The 16,265-nt window shown below is 45.6% G+C and overlaps 1 protein-coding gene across 3 annotated transcripts in view; it reads right to left on the bottom strand.

The window, feature by feature from the left end:
* The window catches only part of UNC5B (unc-5 netrin receptor B), a 457,404-nt gene extending 441,554 nt beyond the window's left edge, over window positions 1–15,850 (bottom strand). For all 3 annotated transcript variants that reach the window (XM_030203413.1, XM_030203415.1, XM_030203414.1), the window contains exon 1: window positions 15,759–15,850. In XM_030203413.1, coding sequence (XP_030059273.1) covers window positions 15,759–15,846 — 88 coding nt within the window. In that variant the 5' untranslated portion in view covers window positions 15,847–15,850. The remainder of the gene's footprint in view (window positions 1–15,758) is intronic.
* Between the last annotated feature and the right edge of the window lie 415 nt (window positions 15,851–16,265).

Here is a 16,265-nt window from a genome sequence, read left to right as displayed (position 1 = left end):
AATCTTGAAAAATTGTCAAGAGCCAAGTCATCTAAGGTCCGGTTTACTAAGGTGTGCTAGCATTTTTAGCGTGCTCTAAAAATAGTGCACAATAATGCTACAGACACCCACAGGAATATATGGGTGTCTCTAGCATTAGCGCACGTTAATTTTTAGCTTGTGCTAAAAACACTAGAGTGCCTACAGTGCGACTTAATAAACAGGGCTCCTGGTATCTAATTATAAACCTATGTGGGGAGGGAGGGGGTTGTATATATGGTGCCTAAAAGATTTGTGCGGAAAACATTTTTGCCTAAGCGTATTCTATAAGTGGCCTAGATTTAGGTGCGGTATATAGAATACACTCAGTTGATATCTTAGTGCCTAAAACTATGCGCATCCATTTACACCAATGAAAACATGGTGTAAAACCTGGCACATAGATTAATACACAGAGGGCCATATTCTATAACTCTTTGCATAAATTTTGGAATGCCCATTTCCCCGCCCATAACCATGTCCCTTTTTGTCTGCATGCATTAGAAGTTAGGTGCAGTGCATTACAGAATACACTTAGCAAGTTGTGTGTTTACATTCTAATTATTGCCAGTTAGTACTTATTATTGCTTAAGTGGTATTATCAATGCTAATTAGCTTGTTAAGCTTGTTAAATTAGATGCGTTGTTATAGAATCCGCATCGATTTCAGCACGGATCTCTAGGCACACAATATAGAATCCGGGGGATAGTGTCTATCCCTTTTTTGTTAAGATCTTGGAGGGTTTAGCTGCATCACAGTTAATGGATTATGTAGAATCACGTGGAGGGGCATAATTGAACGAAAACGCCTATCTCCATGGGCGTTTATCTCCAAGAACGGGTCCGTGAAGGGGCGGACCGAACCGTATTTTGGGAAAAAATAGACGCCCATGTTTTATTCAACAATGTGTGAGCTGGGCGTTTTTGTTTTTCAGCGATAATGGAAAATGAAAGCGCCCAGCTCAAAAACGAATAAATCCAAGGCATTTGTTCGTGGGAGGGGCCAGGATTCGTAGTGCACTGGTCCCCCTCACATGCCAGGACATCAACCGGGCACCCTAGGGGCACTTTTACAAAAGCAAAAAAAAAGGTAAAAGAGCTCCCAGGTGCATAGCACCCTTCCCTTGTGTGTTGAGCCCCCCAAATCCCCCTCAAAACCCACTGCCCACAAGTCTACACCATTACTATAGCCCTAAGGGGTGAAGGGGGGCACCTACATGTGGGTACAGTGGGTTTGGGGGGGGGGGGTTGGACGACTAATAAGCATTAAGCAGCACAATTGTAACAGGTAGGGGGGATGGGCCTGGGTCCACCTGCCTGAAGTCCACTGCACCCCCTAACAACTCCTCCAGTGACCTGCATACTGCTGTCAGGGAGCTGGGTATGACATTTGAGGGTGAAAATAAAAAGTTGAGAAACTTCATTTTTTGTGGTGGGAGGGGGTTAGTGACCACTGGGGGAGTCAGGGGAGGTCATCCCCGATTCCCTCCAGTGGTCATCTGGTCATTTAGGGCACTTTTTGGGGCCTTATTCGTGAAAAAACAGGGTCCAGGAAAAGTGTCCTAAATTCTAGCTAAAAACGCATACTTTTTTCCCATTATCGGTGAAATGCGCCCATCTCTGTTCGGCAGATAACCACGCCCCAGTTCCGCCTTCGCCACACCTCTGACACGCCCCCATCAACTTTGTCCGCATCCGCGATGGATTGCAGTTGAAAACGTCCAAAAATCGGCTTTCGATTATACCGCTTTATTCGTTTTTGTGAGATAAACGTCCATCTCCCGATTTAGGTCGGAACTTGGGCGTTTTTCTCGTTCGATTATAAGCAGGTATGTCTGAAAATGGGTACGTGAAGCGGCGGGATAGACCGTATTTTTGAAAAAATGGACGTTTTTCAGCTGGGCGTTTGTTTTTTATAGCGATAATGGAAACTAAAAACGCCCAGCTCAAAAACGTCCTAATCTGAGCCATTTGGTCATGGGAGGGCCCAGGATTCGTAGTACACTGGCCCCCCTGATATGCCAGGACACCAACTGGGCACCCTAGAGGTCAGTGCGGTGGACTTCAGAAACAGCTCCCACATGCATAGCTCCCTTACCACGGGTGCTGAGCACCCAACCCCCCTCCCCCAAAACCCAGTACCCACAAATGTACAACACTACCATAGCTCTTAGGGGTGAAGGGGGCACCTACATGTGGGTACAGTGGGTTTTACTTTTGGAGACCTTCCATTTACCAGCACAAGTGTTACAGGTAGGGGGGATGGGCCTGGGTCCACCTGGCTGAAGTGCACTGTGGTACCCACTAAAAGTGCTCCAGGGACCTGCATACATGCAGGCCTCTAGGACTTGTTGCTGCTATATAACATTGGCACACCAGTTGACACCTGAAGATTAATCTCTCCGAAAACGTCCTTTATTGGAATAAGCACGCTTACTCACAGTTAACTGCAGATCAGAGGTTCTGCCCCACTGGCAACGAGTCTCCCTGGTACTGAGATGAGCAGTAGGTCAGAGCTGGCAGAATGGTGTACAATGCCCTCTTTCAGCCACATTCAAGGTAAGAACTAAGTTCTGTAACGTGGCTAACACGTGAAAGGGATCTAAAACTGGCTTAAAAAAAATGGCCACTACCTCATGGACTACCGGAAACAAAACAAGGCACACTCTGACCCAGTAAGCAGGGGGAAAAGCACCATGGGAGTAGAGCCTACCAACTACCAACATCGTGAGCATTTGCCACAAGCTAGTGGAATCACGGAGCCCAATACCCTACACCCACCACAATGCATTGCTGATGTGACTCTGCAGTGCGCATAACAGAAAAGGTGTCACACTCACCCGAGAGCCACATCAGAACCAGGGAAAGGCTGTCACAGGATAGAACACATTCTGCTGTCATGGAGGTGGGTACGGCATTTGAGGCTGGCATAGAGGCTGGAAAAAAAGTTTTTAAAGTGGTTTTTTTTTGGTGGGAGGGGGTTAGTGATCACTGGGGGAGTCCGGGGAGGTCATTCCCGATTCCCTCCAGTGGTCATCTGGGCAGTTGGGGCACTTTTTTGGGACTTGTTTGTGAAAAAAAAAGGGTCCAAAAAAAGTGACCCAAAATCGGGGTAAAAACGCCTTTTTTTTTTATTATCAGCTAAAGACGCCCATCTCTCCTCGGCCGATAACCATGCCCCAGTTCCGCCTTCACCACGCCTCTGACACGCCCCCGTCAACTTTACCTGTTTCCGCGACGGATTGCAGTTGGAAACGCCCAAAATCGGCTTTTGATTATACCGATTTGGGCGCCCACGGGAAAAAGATGCCCATCTCCCGATTTGGGTCGCAATATAGGCATTTTTCTCTTTCGATTATAAGCAGGATAATGTCTTACACTTTTCTTAGTCCAGCTTTAGGTCGTTCTATGGTACCGAAACAGTTATTTGCTCTTTAATAGATAATGCTTGTCAATTACTCAGTAAAGGCAAAATGTCTTTGATACTACAATTCAGCCTTTCTAGTGCTTTTGATTTGGTAGACCACAATATTTTATTATACACTCTGGGGAATATGGGCATTGTTGGTCATGTTCACAATTGGTTTTGGGGTTTTCTTACCCAACAATCGTATAGAGTTAAAAAGGATGATAAGCTATCTGACAAGTGGATTCATTCATATGGAGTCCCTCAGGACTCCCCTTTATCCCCTATCCTCTTTAATATCTATATGTATTCCCTAGGTTATCTTTTGGAATAACAGGGAATTCATCATTACAGTTATGCTGATGACGTAACAGTGATAGTTCTTATTGACACTTCGATTTCCCAACAGTTTGATCTATTACATAATGCAATGAATATCTTACATCATTGGACGCAATAATATAAATTAAACCTTAATGCTGAAAAAAAGCAAAAACTCATGCATTAATAACATATTAGTAGAAGAGAAACTAGAGGTGACTATAAATCAAATAACATACTTTTTTCTATATTATTAGAATTTCAGGAGTTTTTCTTGACTAGATTAACTTTACAATGGCAGATTAACACCCTAACTCAAAATGCCTTTTTGTTATGCAAAATCTTCGATGCGCTTGAAAATATTTTGACTAGGAAAACTTCTATTAGTACAATCTTTTGTCTTAAGTCTTGTAGACTATCATAATATCATTTACCTGGGTTGCTCTAAACATGTATTCAAAAAGCTTTAAACTATACAAAATACTGCTTTATGTTTAATCTATTCCTTGAATAAACATGACAGTTTATCACCTTACAAAACAAATGACAGTGGGAAAGTGGAGATGGCTTAAGAAGAACCAGGTACAAAAGTTGGTCATAAACAACTAGAACATTTTATTTCTTGTACTGTCATTGCAAGTACAAGAAATAAAGTGTTTTAGTTGTTTACAACCAACCTGAGTACCTGGTTCTTCTCAAGCCATCAAGCCATCTCCACTTTCCCATTGTCATTTGTTTTCTTACGTTCTACGTGGGATCCTTTTCGGTTCTTTTCTTCTCTTTAGTTTATCACCTTACTACACACAAATTCACTGGCTATCAGTAAGTGCCAGTCTTTTTAAAATTCTTACATCTAACTTTTAAGACAATTTTTGGTATTTTGGTGGAGGAGTAGCCTAGTGGTTAGTGCAGCTGACTTTGCTCCTGTAGAACTGGGTTCAATTCCCAGTACAGCTCCTTGTGACTCTGGGCAAGTCACTTAACACTCCATTGTCCAAACCTACAAATAAGTACCTGTATATACTATGTAAGCTACTTTAAATGTAGTTGAAAAAAAAACACAGAAAAGCACTATATCAAGTCCCATTCCCTTTTGCCTCCCCCCACTTACCCATTATTCTTTTCAAATATCTACCAAGTCAACTAGGAATTTTAATTTTTTTTTGCCTATCCCTCTTTGAAAAACAAAAAGAGAGCTAACATTGTTGATAATCTTCTTTCATTTCAAGAAGCAAAACTAGATAAGGAGCTTTTAGGACTTTAGTTAATTGCAGCTGACTATAAATAATTCAGAAGCAACCTTAAAACACATCTATTCAGGAAATAAGCCCTGAATGCTAGAGAATGATATCCTAAAGTGTGATAGCATACTGTTTCTAGAATTGTAGCTTTCCTAGATTCTGAGTGATTGTACCCAGCTTTTAACATGTATACTCCTGGTGACTATGAAGCCTCTGGAAAAGTGTAATCCACATAGAACAGAGAAGTCATGCTGTAATGTAATGTAAAGCTGGTCCTACAGGTGTTTTAAAGGATACTTGAGCTGTTGGATACATTGAATTACAGAGGGTTGACAATCTCTCCAAAAAAGGGTCTTGACACTGCAGGAGTCTGCTAGTGCTTGGAATGGGTATCCTTCTAGCTCAACTAGTAACATGCAATTTTTCTACTTTCCAGATGGAAAGATTCCACAAAATTGCAGTCATGTGTGGCTACCAAATTTACATTCATGGCATCTTCAGCTAGGATCCTGGCAGTCCCTAGCTATATGACCTCTTCCCCCACACTTGAAACAGGTGGGGAAGTAAGGATCCCGTGACTGAGCTAAGACTACATGGTACGTTCATGGTGATGAGGGCTTCCATCGCTCCAACCCCTTCCTTGGAGACCTGGGCTGGTGGTTTCTGATCCACCTGACCTGGGCTGGGTTGTCCTGTCTAGCTTTTTCTCCTTTCCTCCCAGGACTTCCAGTCTGCTTCTTTACTTTGTAGAGTTCTGACTCTGGTTGTACTTGGTAGAAGGCTTTGGCTGCTTCTAAGGCACTCTTTGGGGTCAATTTAGGGTGCCGCCTCATCCAATGTTTCATTGGTGGAGGCAACCCTTCAAGGAACTGCTCCAAGAGGATGACTCTTGCGATCTCTAAGCCCATCTTGCCTTCTGATTGCAGCCATCTTCAGGCCACATCCTTGAATCAGTAGAAGAAACTCTTGGGGTTTTCTTTAACTTACAGGGATCCCTTCTGGAAGCACTGCCAGTAGGCTTCTTCGAGTGCAGCCCGCCCTCTCCAAAATGACAGCTTTTATTTCCGTGCAGGTGGCTGTCCTACTGGAATTGACATCTTGGATTGCCGTCTGGCTACTACCAGTCAGTAAATTCCCTAGATAAGTTGTCCATGACACTTCTGGCCAGCTAGCAAGGCAGGCAGTCCTCCCTCCATGTCCAACAAGTCTCATATCTCCCCTGCCCTCCCTTCCATGTCCAGCGATTTCTCCTTTCTCCCTTCCCCTCCATGTCCAGTAACTTGCCCCAAACACCACCTGCCCCATTTCAGCCCCCCCTCCTCCGAGTTCCAGGCCCCTTCTCTCCTCTCCTCAGAGTTCCAGGCCCCTTCTCCTCTCCTCTCCTTAGAGTTCCAGGCCCCCTCTCCTCCCAGGCCCCCCCTCTCCTCTCCTCAGAGTTCCAGGCCCCTTCTCCTCTCCTCTCCTTAGAGTTCCAGGCCCCCTCTCCTCCCAGGCCCCCCCTCTCCAAGTTCCAGGCCCAACACCAGCCTGACCTCTTACTACTACTACTACTATTTAGCATTTCTATAGCGTTACAAGGCATACGCAGTGCTGCACAAACATAGAAGAAAGACAGTCCCTGCTCAAAGAGCTTACAATCTTCTCCCACAAGATTCCTCCGATCCTCGCCTTCCTGCCTTCCAGAATTTAAAACTCATCTTACCTCGCCTCGCTCAGTCTCGGCAGCAGCAGCAGGGAAAGGCGAGCAAGCTCAGCGCTTCAGCTTTCCCTTCTCTCTCAGCTCTGTTCCCGCCCTTGCGGAAACAGGAAATGAGGGCGGGACCAGAGCTGAGAGAAGGGAAGGCTGAAGCACCGAGCCTGCTCGCCTTTTATTGCTGCTGCTGGAACTGAGCGAGGCGAGGTAAGAAGAGTTTTAAATTCTGGAAGGCAGGCAGGCGAGGATGGAGAAATCTTGAGGGAGAAGAGGGCAGGCAGGTCGGGCTGGAACTGGAACCGGAAGTTCCGACAGCGAGGAAAATATTGAGGGTGCTCGAGCACCCACAGAATCGGCGCCTAAGCTGCAGGACACAGTTGTAAATGTAAAATACGTGCTTTATTAAACTTCAATCTGAGGCCTGTTACTTCACAGGCCCAGAAACAAAGGCAAAGTCTCTTTACTTCAAAGAACAAAGTCTTTACCAGGGCCGTGGCTGACAGGGTCCAAAATGCAGTCCGTAGCTTGTAATTTCCACACTCCAAACACAGTCTGTAAGTTTCTGCTCCATCTCACTCTCTCTTTGGGTTTCCAGGCCAGACCTCAGAACAAGGTTTACAAGTCTTCAAATCAAAAGTTGGCTTACCTCAGTCAGGTAACAGTAGCTAGACATATTTCATAAAGGTGTATGCTGGTGGTTCAATTCTTCCATCCTGGGCCTTTTAACCCCACTCTGGCCCTGACTTTTATACTTCTTGGTCCCTGTCCTTTTGGCTTCACCCCTCCCATCTCACTTCCTCCCTGGCAGAGGAAGTGGTTTTACGGTAGCTCAGAATACCTGAGGAACTATCCTTATGGGTGAGGGTAAAGTGTTCTATACACCCCCTCATATACATGTTAATAATTCTAGCCCTGTGTGCATTCAAGCAAGTTAGTAAATGAGGCCCTTAGATTCTTAGTCCCCTGCCAGGCAGGGAAATACCTACTGTAACTCACCCGAGCAACAATGAAAAAGCACCAGCTCAATCCAAATATAATTAATAATGTGGTACTCTCCAATAAAGTACTGCTTCTTTTGTATTGACCTCAGAACAAGGTGGGGGGGGGGGGGGGAGAGAGGGTACCTGGCTGTCCCCTCTGAGCTACACTTGAGCCCACTCAACAGCACACTTATGGTTGATGGAGGATGCAGTTGATGCCTTTTTGCTAGTGAGGGTTGTTGCCACCTTATGCCAGTTCAACTGTATGAGCTAAGCCAGTCCTCAGTTTTTCCCCAAACCATGGATGGGTCTGCTTTTTATCATTGATTCCTTAAGAGACTTAGAATGAAAAATCCATAAGCAATGGAGGGAAACCAGACTAGACCGCATTACCTATTCAGTTACGGTATATCCAGAGACCCCTCACAACTGAAGGTAAGCTGAAAGGTAAGCTCAGGGGGGGGGGGGGGGTCACTTTGCCATAGCAGAAGCTGTGGGTCAGGAATGAGTTAGATTTACATGAAGATAGAAAGCACATGCTGTCCTCATACCAGCAGAGCCCGGTTAGGCAGTGCAGAGATCAGGGGACTGGAAAAGAAAAGAAAGAGAGAAAGATTTCCTGCTTATTGAGAAACCTGAGAAAAAAAATGCCACCTTCATAAAACCTTCCCCTTTGCAACTTTAACTTTGCTTTCAAATACAGTCTGCTAGAATCTCATTGTGCTCTGCTTCTTGCCACTGAAGAAACTCTTATCTAAGGGTGCAGAATATGGTTGCCCCTCCCCCTTCAAGCTCAGTACCATGGGATTGCTGGAGATTGCATGGAATTCCATGAAAGCACGGCCCTGCCGCCAGCTCGAAGATCATTCCATTTTTCCACTCTGTTTTCATATTTCTCTGCACTTTTGGAACACATCTGGAGCTGTGCTGGAATGAAAGGTATTTTGTGGCTTGTGCTGCTCTTCTCAGCCAGTGCCTGACACACCCTCATGGAGGGCGTCTGCAACTGGTACCGGCTAGTGCCTGCTATCCTCAGCCCCCTGTCATTCTAAACTCAGCAGCTGAATGCAAAGAAACAACTCTTCTTTATTTTGGCTCATTATTATCTTGGGGAGATCTGGCAATCAGTTTTAATCATGCAAATCAATAGTTTTAGAATAAACGGAGATATATGTATAGAAACAGTATTAAAGCATAAAGAAATGAATGGGGGAAAAAAACTGAGGCATTCTCACTGAAAAGCTTAAGAAGCCCTTTTCAAGCAAGAAGTAGTGAGCGGTTTTTTTTTTATTTGTTCAGGTAGGGAAGCCACTGAAGATCAATGTTAGCCCACAAAGCATCTAGAACAAGCCCCAAAGGTGGCATAAAAAGCCAGGTACTTTTTAATGCTGCCAAGCAGCGTTTGTCTTCAGCCATTGCAACATTCTTACCAGTGGCTAGCCACGGGTGGGCCAGGGCCCACCCACTTAGGGCTCAGGCCCACTCAACAGTAGCACACGTTTAGCGGTAGCTGGTGGGGATCCCAAGCTCCGCCAGCTGAGGACTTCCCCCTGATGGTAACTAAAATGCTACTCTCCACGATACAGGCATCTGCACATGCTCAGTTTTCAGCGCATGCCTGCTGCAGACTGCTAAGGTGGAAAGAAGTGTTTTCTCGCCAACTGAGATATTTTTTTTTTTGGGGGGGGGGGTAGAACACTTGGTGCCCACCCACCTCTTGCCTAGGCCCACCCAAAATCTGTTGTCTGGCTACACCCCTGATTCCCACATAAGCTGCTAATGAAAAGGGTTAAAAACTGACCACAGAGGTGGTGGTTCTTCTGGGAACATACTAGACTATGTCAGCTTGTACAGTTTGGGCTAGTTCAGTGTGCCCGCTGGGCAAGGAATTAGTGAAGTACTTGGACACTGGCAGAGTGAAAGGTCACCAATTAGAAAAAAGAAATGAGGGCAAAATACCTGGGTGGTCATGCTTGTTATTCATATTGCCCAAGTCATTGGCAACTCTAAGCTATACCAGCTGCAGTGCTGTGTATGAGGCTGGCAAATGAGTACCAGGGCAGACAGGCTCAAGAAGTTATGCCTCTCTGTTCATTTGCACTGGTGGATTTCTAGATGTAGGTGCAGATATTGTTATAAAGGGAATGCTCTCAGAACTGCAACTGGGGAACACCTTTCAAAATTAACTCGTCGCCCTGGCTATGAGGGAACGTGTGGGCACCTGGCCCAAGACAAGCATCATTAGGAGCACTGAAGAGATTTCTGTAGTCTTGTTTTCCAAAATTCTGCAGATCTCAAAACTTCTGAGCACCTGTTTATACCTTTAGGAATGTTCTCAGGCTTAAATATATGATCTCAATCAGATTTTGCCATCATCCTCATAACCTCTCAAAATAATAGGCATGATATCTTTTTTTCAGGGGGGGGGGTGTCTGCTGATTATTGGTACTTTTGGCTCAGTCAGAATTGACTTTCAATGGACTATAGAGCCATGAGGCTGCATCCACTAGTAGAGCTGTCACTGTTAAGGCTGCCAACTTGATCCAGATTTGCAGGACAGACTTGATCCAGTCCTGGTTTTATCCAGTGCATGCTGGAACTTATAGTCTTGCTGTTCTTAGGGACTACAATGGAGAAATCAGAACTACAAGTCCCTGCAAGCACTGAGGTAAACCCAGGACTGGATGAACCCTTGAATCTAGATCCAGTTGGCAGCTTTAATCACTGTGGCCCTCCCACCTGCGTCTAGGCCCACCAGTACAGAAACAGTATTTGGGCAACAGTCCCTGACTCCTTCTGGGACCCAGGATGATGGGCACCTGGAGTCTGGTCACTAGTTATTGCCCTGGAGTGATGGATGAGACTCTCTCCCAGGACGTGTCAACACTGTCCTTCCAGTATCCCCCCTGCATTCCCAGTTTCAGTTGGTTTGAAAAGTATGAGCTGTTGGGCCAAGAAACAAGCTAGGTCTCTGAAATAGGTAAAAACAAACAAACAAACAACCGATATTCCAGAGCCCCCCTGAGTCTTCCCCCACAACTTACTGCACAGCAGTTGGTTCTGTGGATACTTTTCTTCCTTCCAAATCAGAAGGTGTTTTGTTTCAAAACTGAGTGACCACAGTGACCTGAAGGTTTTGCATCAGCCATTTTTGGCCTAGGCCTAAGCCTGCCTCTAAATGCTATTGGAGACTCCAAGCCTGGATCCACAACCTACTAATTTCCAAACAGAGCTAGGAAGCATCGCTGATCCACAGGAAATGCTCAGGGCGGTGCAAAAGCTAACCTCGAAGCCTGCCAGAAAAATATATATACTCCACGTATAGATTTGTTTTTCGTTTCATGAATCGATTATTCTTGCTAGAAGCGCAGGACTGCAAACTGATTTTTAATGCTTCCAGCCTGTACTCAAAAGACATATGCTGACATGTTTAATTTCCTAATTGCCTGACATTCAGCTGTTCATCTTTAAAGAGGTCAAAATCATAAGCCAGTTCGGGAAAGACAATATTGCTGTGTTTTGCGAAAGGTTTTACAGCACTTGAACTTTCACAAGGAACATATAGATACAGATATACACACACACATACTTATGCATATATTCATTCATCCTTTGAAAAAATGTTCTCTGTATATAATATTTATACACACACATTGGTTTACTTTTTTTTGTTAATCAACAGGGTCTTGGTGGTCATTCCTGAGATGTATTTCATGTTCTTTATTTGGGATTTACTCACACCTTTTCAGTAGGAGCTCAAGGCGAGTTACATTCAGGTACACTGGGTATTTCCCTGTCTTACTCTGGAGGGCTCACAATCTAAGTGCCCTGTTTACTAAGGTGCACTAGCATTTTTAGGGCGTGATATAAGGGTGTCCCTAACGAGTGCTAAAAATGCTAGTGTGCCTTAGTAAACAGGGCCCAAAGTTTGTACCTGAGGCAATGGAGAGTTAAGGGGCCCTTTTACAAAGGCACACTGAAAATGGCCTTCGGTAGTGTAGACGCGTGTTTTGGGTGTGCGCAGAATCATTTTTCAGCACACCTGTAAAAAAATGCCTTTTTTACATTTTTGCATGAAAATTTTCACGCATCCATTTTGGGTCTGAGACCTTATCTCTCTAGCCATTGATTCGGGTGGTAAGGTCTCACATAGGTAACTGGGTGGTAATGGTCTACATGTGTAAAATTCTGAGTAGCGCCCGATTACCGCCTGCACGCCGGAAAATAAAAATATTTTCCAGTGCGCGTAACGGACGTGCGTCAAAAATGAAATTACCACAAGATCCACGCCAGAAGCGGAGCCAAGTTGACGGCACAGGGGAGCAAAAGCGGCACTGAGAGCGGACTTCTGACGGTGCACATTTTCAATGCAACCGACTTGAGAAAAAATAGGAGCTGGCGCAGGCAGAACTCCATTTTGGGGGAGCGGCTGCTCCCCTGGCGCCCGACCTAGCTATGCCACTGGTCCACGCAGTAGCCAGGTGGTAACTCAAAATTAATGCGCATTGGGCACTTATGCGGCTTAGTAAAAGGACCCCTTAGTGACTTACCCACAGTCACAAGGACCAGCAGTGGGATTTGAACCTGCCAAATCTAGATGTTAACGCTGGTGCTCTACTCACTAGGTCACTCCTCCAATCATGCATATTTAACACATCCATGCATTAATGATCTTGCTCAATAATATCATGATTACATAGTATTACGGTAAAGGCTAAACCACACCTGAAAACTTACATACCGAATACAAAAAAAAAAAAAAGAAGCTATTAAAGGATAAGCCTGTTCTGTCCTTCCCAGAGTCACCAATCCTTTTCCAAGGATTTTGTATAAAATTAATTGCAACAGCAGGAAAGAAAGGCCCAAAAGTTTGTCTCGGCCAGTTAAACGAGGGCTGGGCCCTTTCGGGAAGGTTCTGGGCAGGAAGGAGAGAGTACGTGGGGGGAGGGGGGTTAGTGTTCTCGGCCGGAGGACTCGGGGGCTGGAAGGATTGGTTGGCTTGAAAGAAGCCAGCCAGCCCTTGAGCCTGATTCTTGCTTCTGATTGGAGGAGAGGTTGCTGGGGGCGGGGCAGTGGGAGGGAATAAAGGCTGGGCTTCCTCCGAGGCTCAGGGCGTTTCCTGATCCTTGGAGACGGCTTTGCCCTCCCTCCGCCCTCACATTAATTGAGGGGGCGAGGCTTCCTTTGTCGTGTTGTAGAATTCTGTTTTCAGGTGAATGGCGTTGGATTTGTCGCAGCGGCAAAAACTCTGAGCTACAGGAGCAATGGCTCATGGGGATGAGCCAGGGCATTAAATGCGGTTGGGTGACCCGGAATAATGTGTGGAGGTCCACACAGGCCAGGGCTCTTGCTGTTAGGCGGAGCCGGGAAGAGGAAGAGTTGCAGTGGCAGCAGGAAGTGGAAGTTGCTGCTTTGCTATCAAGGCGAGCAGTGGAGGGGGGGGGGTGGGGCAGCTGTGATGTTATGCTTTGATGACTGTAGCTGGGGGGGGGGGGTTATCCTTTACTGATGTTAATTGAACGTTTTAAATTGTTAATTAATCAAGCTGCAGCCTATGGTTATCCCACAATTGTGTGCAGAAGAGTTATTGATTGATGAAGTATGGGGGGGGGGACGCAAAGTAAGTGGGAGGGGGGGCATGCCTGGTCGAACGGGTCCCTGCTCCAACGGTTAATAACATGTGCAGCCACCTCAAAAAAAAAAAAAAAATAAAATTAAAGTGTAGGAAAAGTTGCTGAGCAAAGCAGCCCTGCCCTACATACCCCATGTTCTAAGCTCCTCCACTCCTACTGAGATCCAAGCTTATTATTTCTGTATGAATGCATCTTTATTCTAAGCATTATTAACCAGCTGCAAAGAACAGTCCCTGCAGCCTGAGTTATCTCTCCCCATAAGGTGCCTGAATTCACAGCCTTGCTGAAAGACGCCCTTTAGTATTCTTCATGGCAAACGTTTACATTAATTCACCAAGACATATGTAAAACCTTCCCAGCCACACAGATCCTCCTCTGTATCCCATTCCTCATTGCCCCCATTCCAGCTTTCCCCCTGCAAGCAGGGGTTGATTAACCCCCACCTCTGCGCCACAACTTCAAAACACATCTCTGTCTCTGAACATGATTCAACTTGCCACAAAGCCACCTATAGTAGATTGAAGTATGGTGTGCAATTTAGTATTAGGAGAATACCAGGGGTGCATTTTACCTGCCCCTTGCACTATGCCTCAAGGTGTGCTGTGAGGAATCACAGGGTCAAAGGGCTCAGAAGAGATCGTCTGGGGTGTCTTAATATTATAAAAATCAAGGTGGAAACTGATATTCAAACAAATAGATCATTATAACATGTATCCATCGCAGCTCAGTATAATTGTTTATTCTATGGTAACTTTAATGCCAGTGCTACAGCCTTGGCCAAGTATTACCTAATTACTACTACTTAATATTTCTAGAGCGCTACTAGGGTTACGCAGCGCTGTACAAATTAACAAAGAAGGACAGTCCCTGCTCAAAGGAGCTTACAATGTAAAGGACGAAACTTGCCTGCTTCATCATATAATTCTGTTTTTTCCCCCCCCACTATACAGCAGTGCAAGATGGGCAAGCTGAAGCAACCTTGTACTTTAGGAGGAGGCTGGAATGCATGGGATGTACCAGCCTCAGAATAGAGGAGTAGCCTAGTGTTTAGTGCAGCGGACTTTGATCCTGGGGAACTGGATTCGATTCCCACTGCAGCTCCTTGTGACTCTGGGCAAGTCACTTAACCCTCCATTGCCCCTGGTACAAAATAAGTACCTGAAATATGTTAACCGCTTTGAATGTAGTTGCAAAAAACCTCAGAAAGGCAGTATATCAAGTCCCCTTCCCCCCCCCCCCCCCCCCAGGAAAGCTCAGTGCAGCCCAGTACTTTCAACTGCATCCCCCCCCCCCCCAGCATCCTGAAACATGGCACATTGCAGGCCAAGAGGAAGCCCAACCCCCCCCCCCCCCAGTGCAGAAGAATGTGGAAATGATAAAGGGGGGCAATTAGTGCAATTACTGTCTCTTTCACACAACTACGTCCTTCATTCAGATAGCCAAATGGCCTGTAATGAGACACTCTGCCAAGAACTCACTGTGTACCAGACACAAAGATCCAGGAGCGGAGAGACTTGGAGTGAAACAGACTAGCCATGAGAAAATAAAATACATGGGCAATAAAGTACCAGAAGATTTGATTGTCCAATTCCACAGACCTCAGTGATCTTTGGTTTAGCCCATCACTTCTTTACAATTCCTACTTCTGTTTTTACTCTGCCATCAGGCAACCTGCTGCAGAAAATAAAGGAGCCGAGCAGTAAGATATAAGGACTGGAAACATGGAAGCCCCTAAAAGCTTCTAAGATCAACAGCACAGGGGACGAATTTCGGATGTCACTTTGGCATCACCCTAATTTGGGGCATCCGTCCCTGAATGTTATCACCGAAAGTGGAGCATTAAAAAAAAAAAAAAGCCATTTTTATTAGATTTGCAAGTGTTTGATGCCCTTTCACACATAGTTTACCTTAATTCTTAGAAGCAGTTAGGTTTAAAAATAAATGTAAGCTACTGAAATATTAGGAACCTGGTTGGGGGACTGAGACAAAGTTTGCACGCCAAACTTTTTATTACAAGAATGATAGGTCAGGAATTTGTCTTTTAAAATCGATCCACTCATTTCCAAATCAAAATCTCAGCTAATCTGCAGGCTTCGCCTATCATAATCAGTTGGATTCCTTTTAAGGCTTTGGCACATTTAGAAAGAATTCACATCTGCAATACCCGGGAGTGATAGAACGAGCAAAGCTATATTTTCTCCGTTTCCAATCTGTTTTAAAAGTTCACAGCGATCCTCCGGTTTGTGAGTTACACGCAAGAAAAAAAAAAAGAAAGAAAACAAATCCTGTACAAAATGACAAGAAGATGCAACACTGGTATTTTTCATCTCTTTTCCCTAACACCTGCTCACTTGAAAACCGATAAGCGAAATCAATTTAATATCCACACAACCATCAACGCAATAGTAGGGTTAGTTAAGGCTGAATGTGTTTTGAAAAAGAATATTTTGTACGTGTAATTCCTTACCTGCGTCGCAAATCTGAAAGTTGAAAGCGATCAGCAAGACGGAGAGGAGCGCGAGTGCTGGAGCTTCGCGGATCCGGGCTGCAGGCATCGCTCCCCGGCGCTCTCTTACTCTTCTCCTTCCCGTCCAGGTCAATGGCCACAGTCAACCCCCCACCTCCCACCCACCCCCCAAAAACTGGAGCCTCCGAGAGCTCTCCCCAGCCCCGGGCTCCGATCGCCTCCGCCACAACACTCGGAAGCGTCTGTCAGTCTCCCTTCCCCGGATCCAAGGGGGCAGAGGTGGCTTCTGTACAAAGAAGGAGAGAGATGGGCACTGCCACTGCCCTCCAGGTTCCTGCAGTGCCAGCTCGCCAATCGCCTGTGAATTGCTCCTGCCAACGATGTTCGCCTGAACGCAGTGAGAGTGCCAAAGGGATCTTCAGCCGGAGAGGGTTGGTAAACTCCGGCAGCCCCTGCTCTGCCCTCCCTCTTCACCAGAGCTGTTGCATCGCCTCCCTGCCTGCTGCT

The sequence above is a fragment of the Microcaecilia unicolor genome, chromosome 5, assembly GCF_901765095.1.
Source record: "Microcaecilia unicolor chromosome 5, aMicUni1.1, whole genome shotgun sequence".
Lineage (NCBI taxonomy): Eukaryota > Metazoa > Chordata > Amphibia > Gymnophiona > Siphonopidae > Microcaecilia > Microcaecilia unicolor.
The sequence above is the reverse complement of the archived record's forward strand: the minus strand, read 5'-3'. Positions and strand labels throughout refer to the sequence as shown.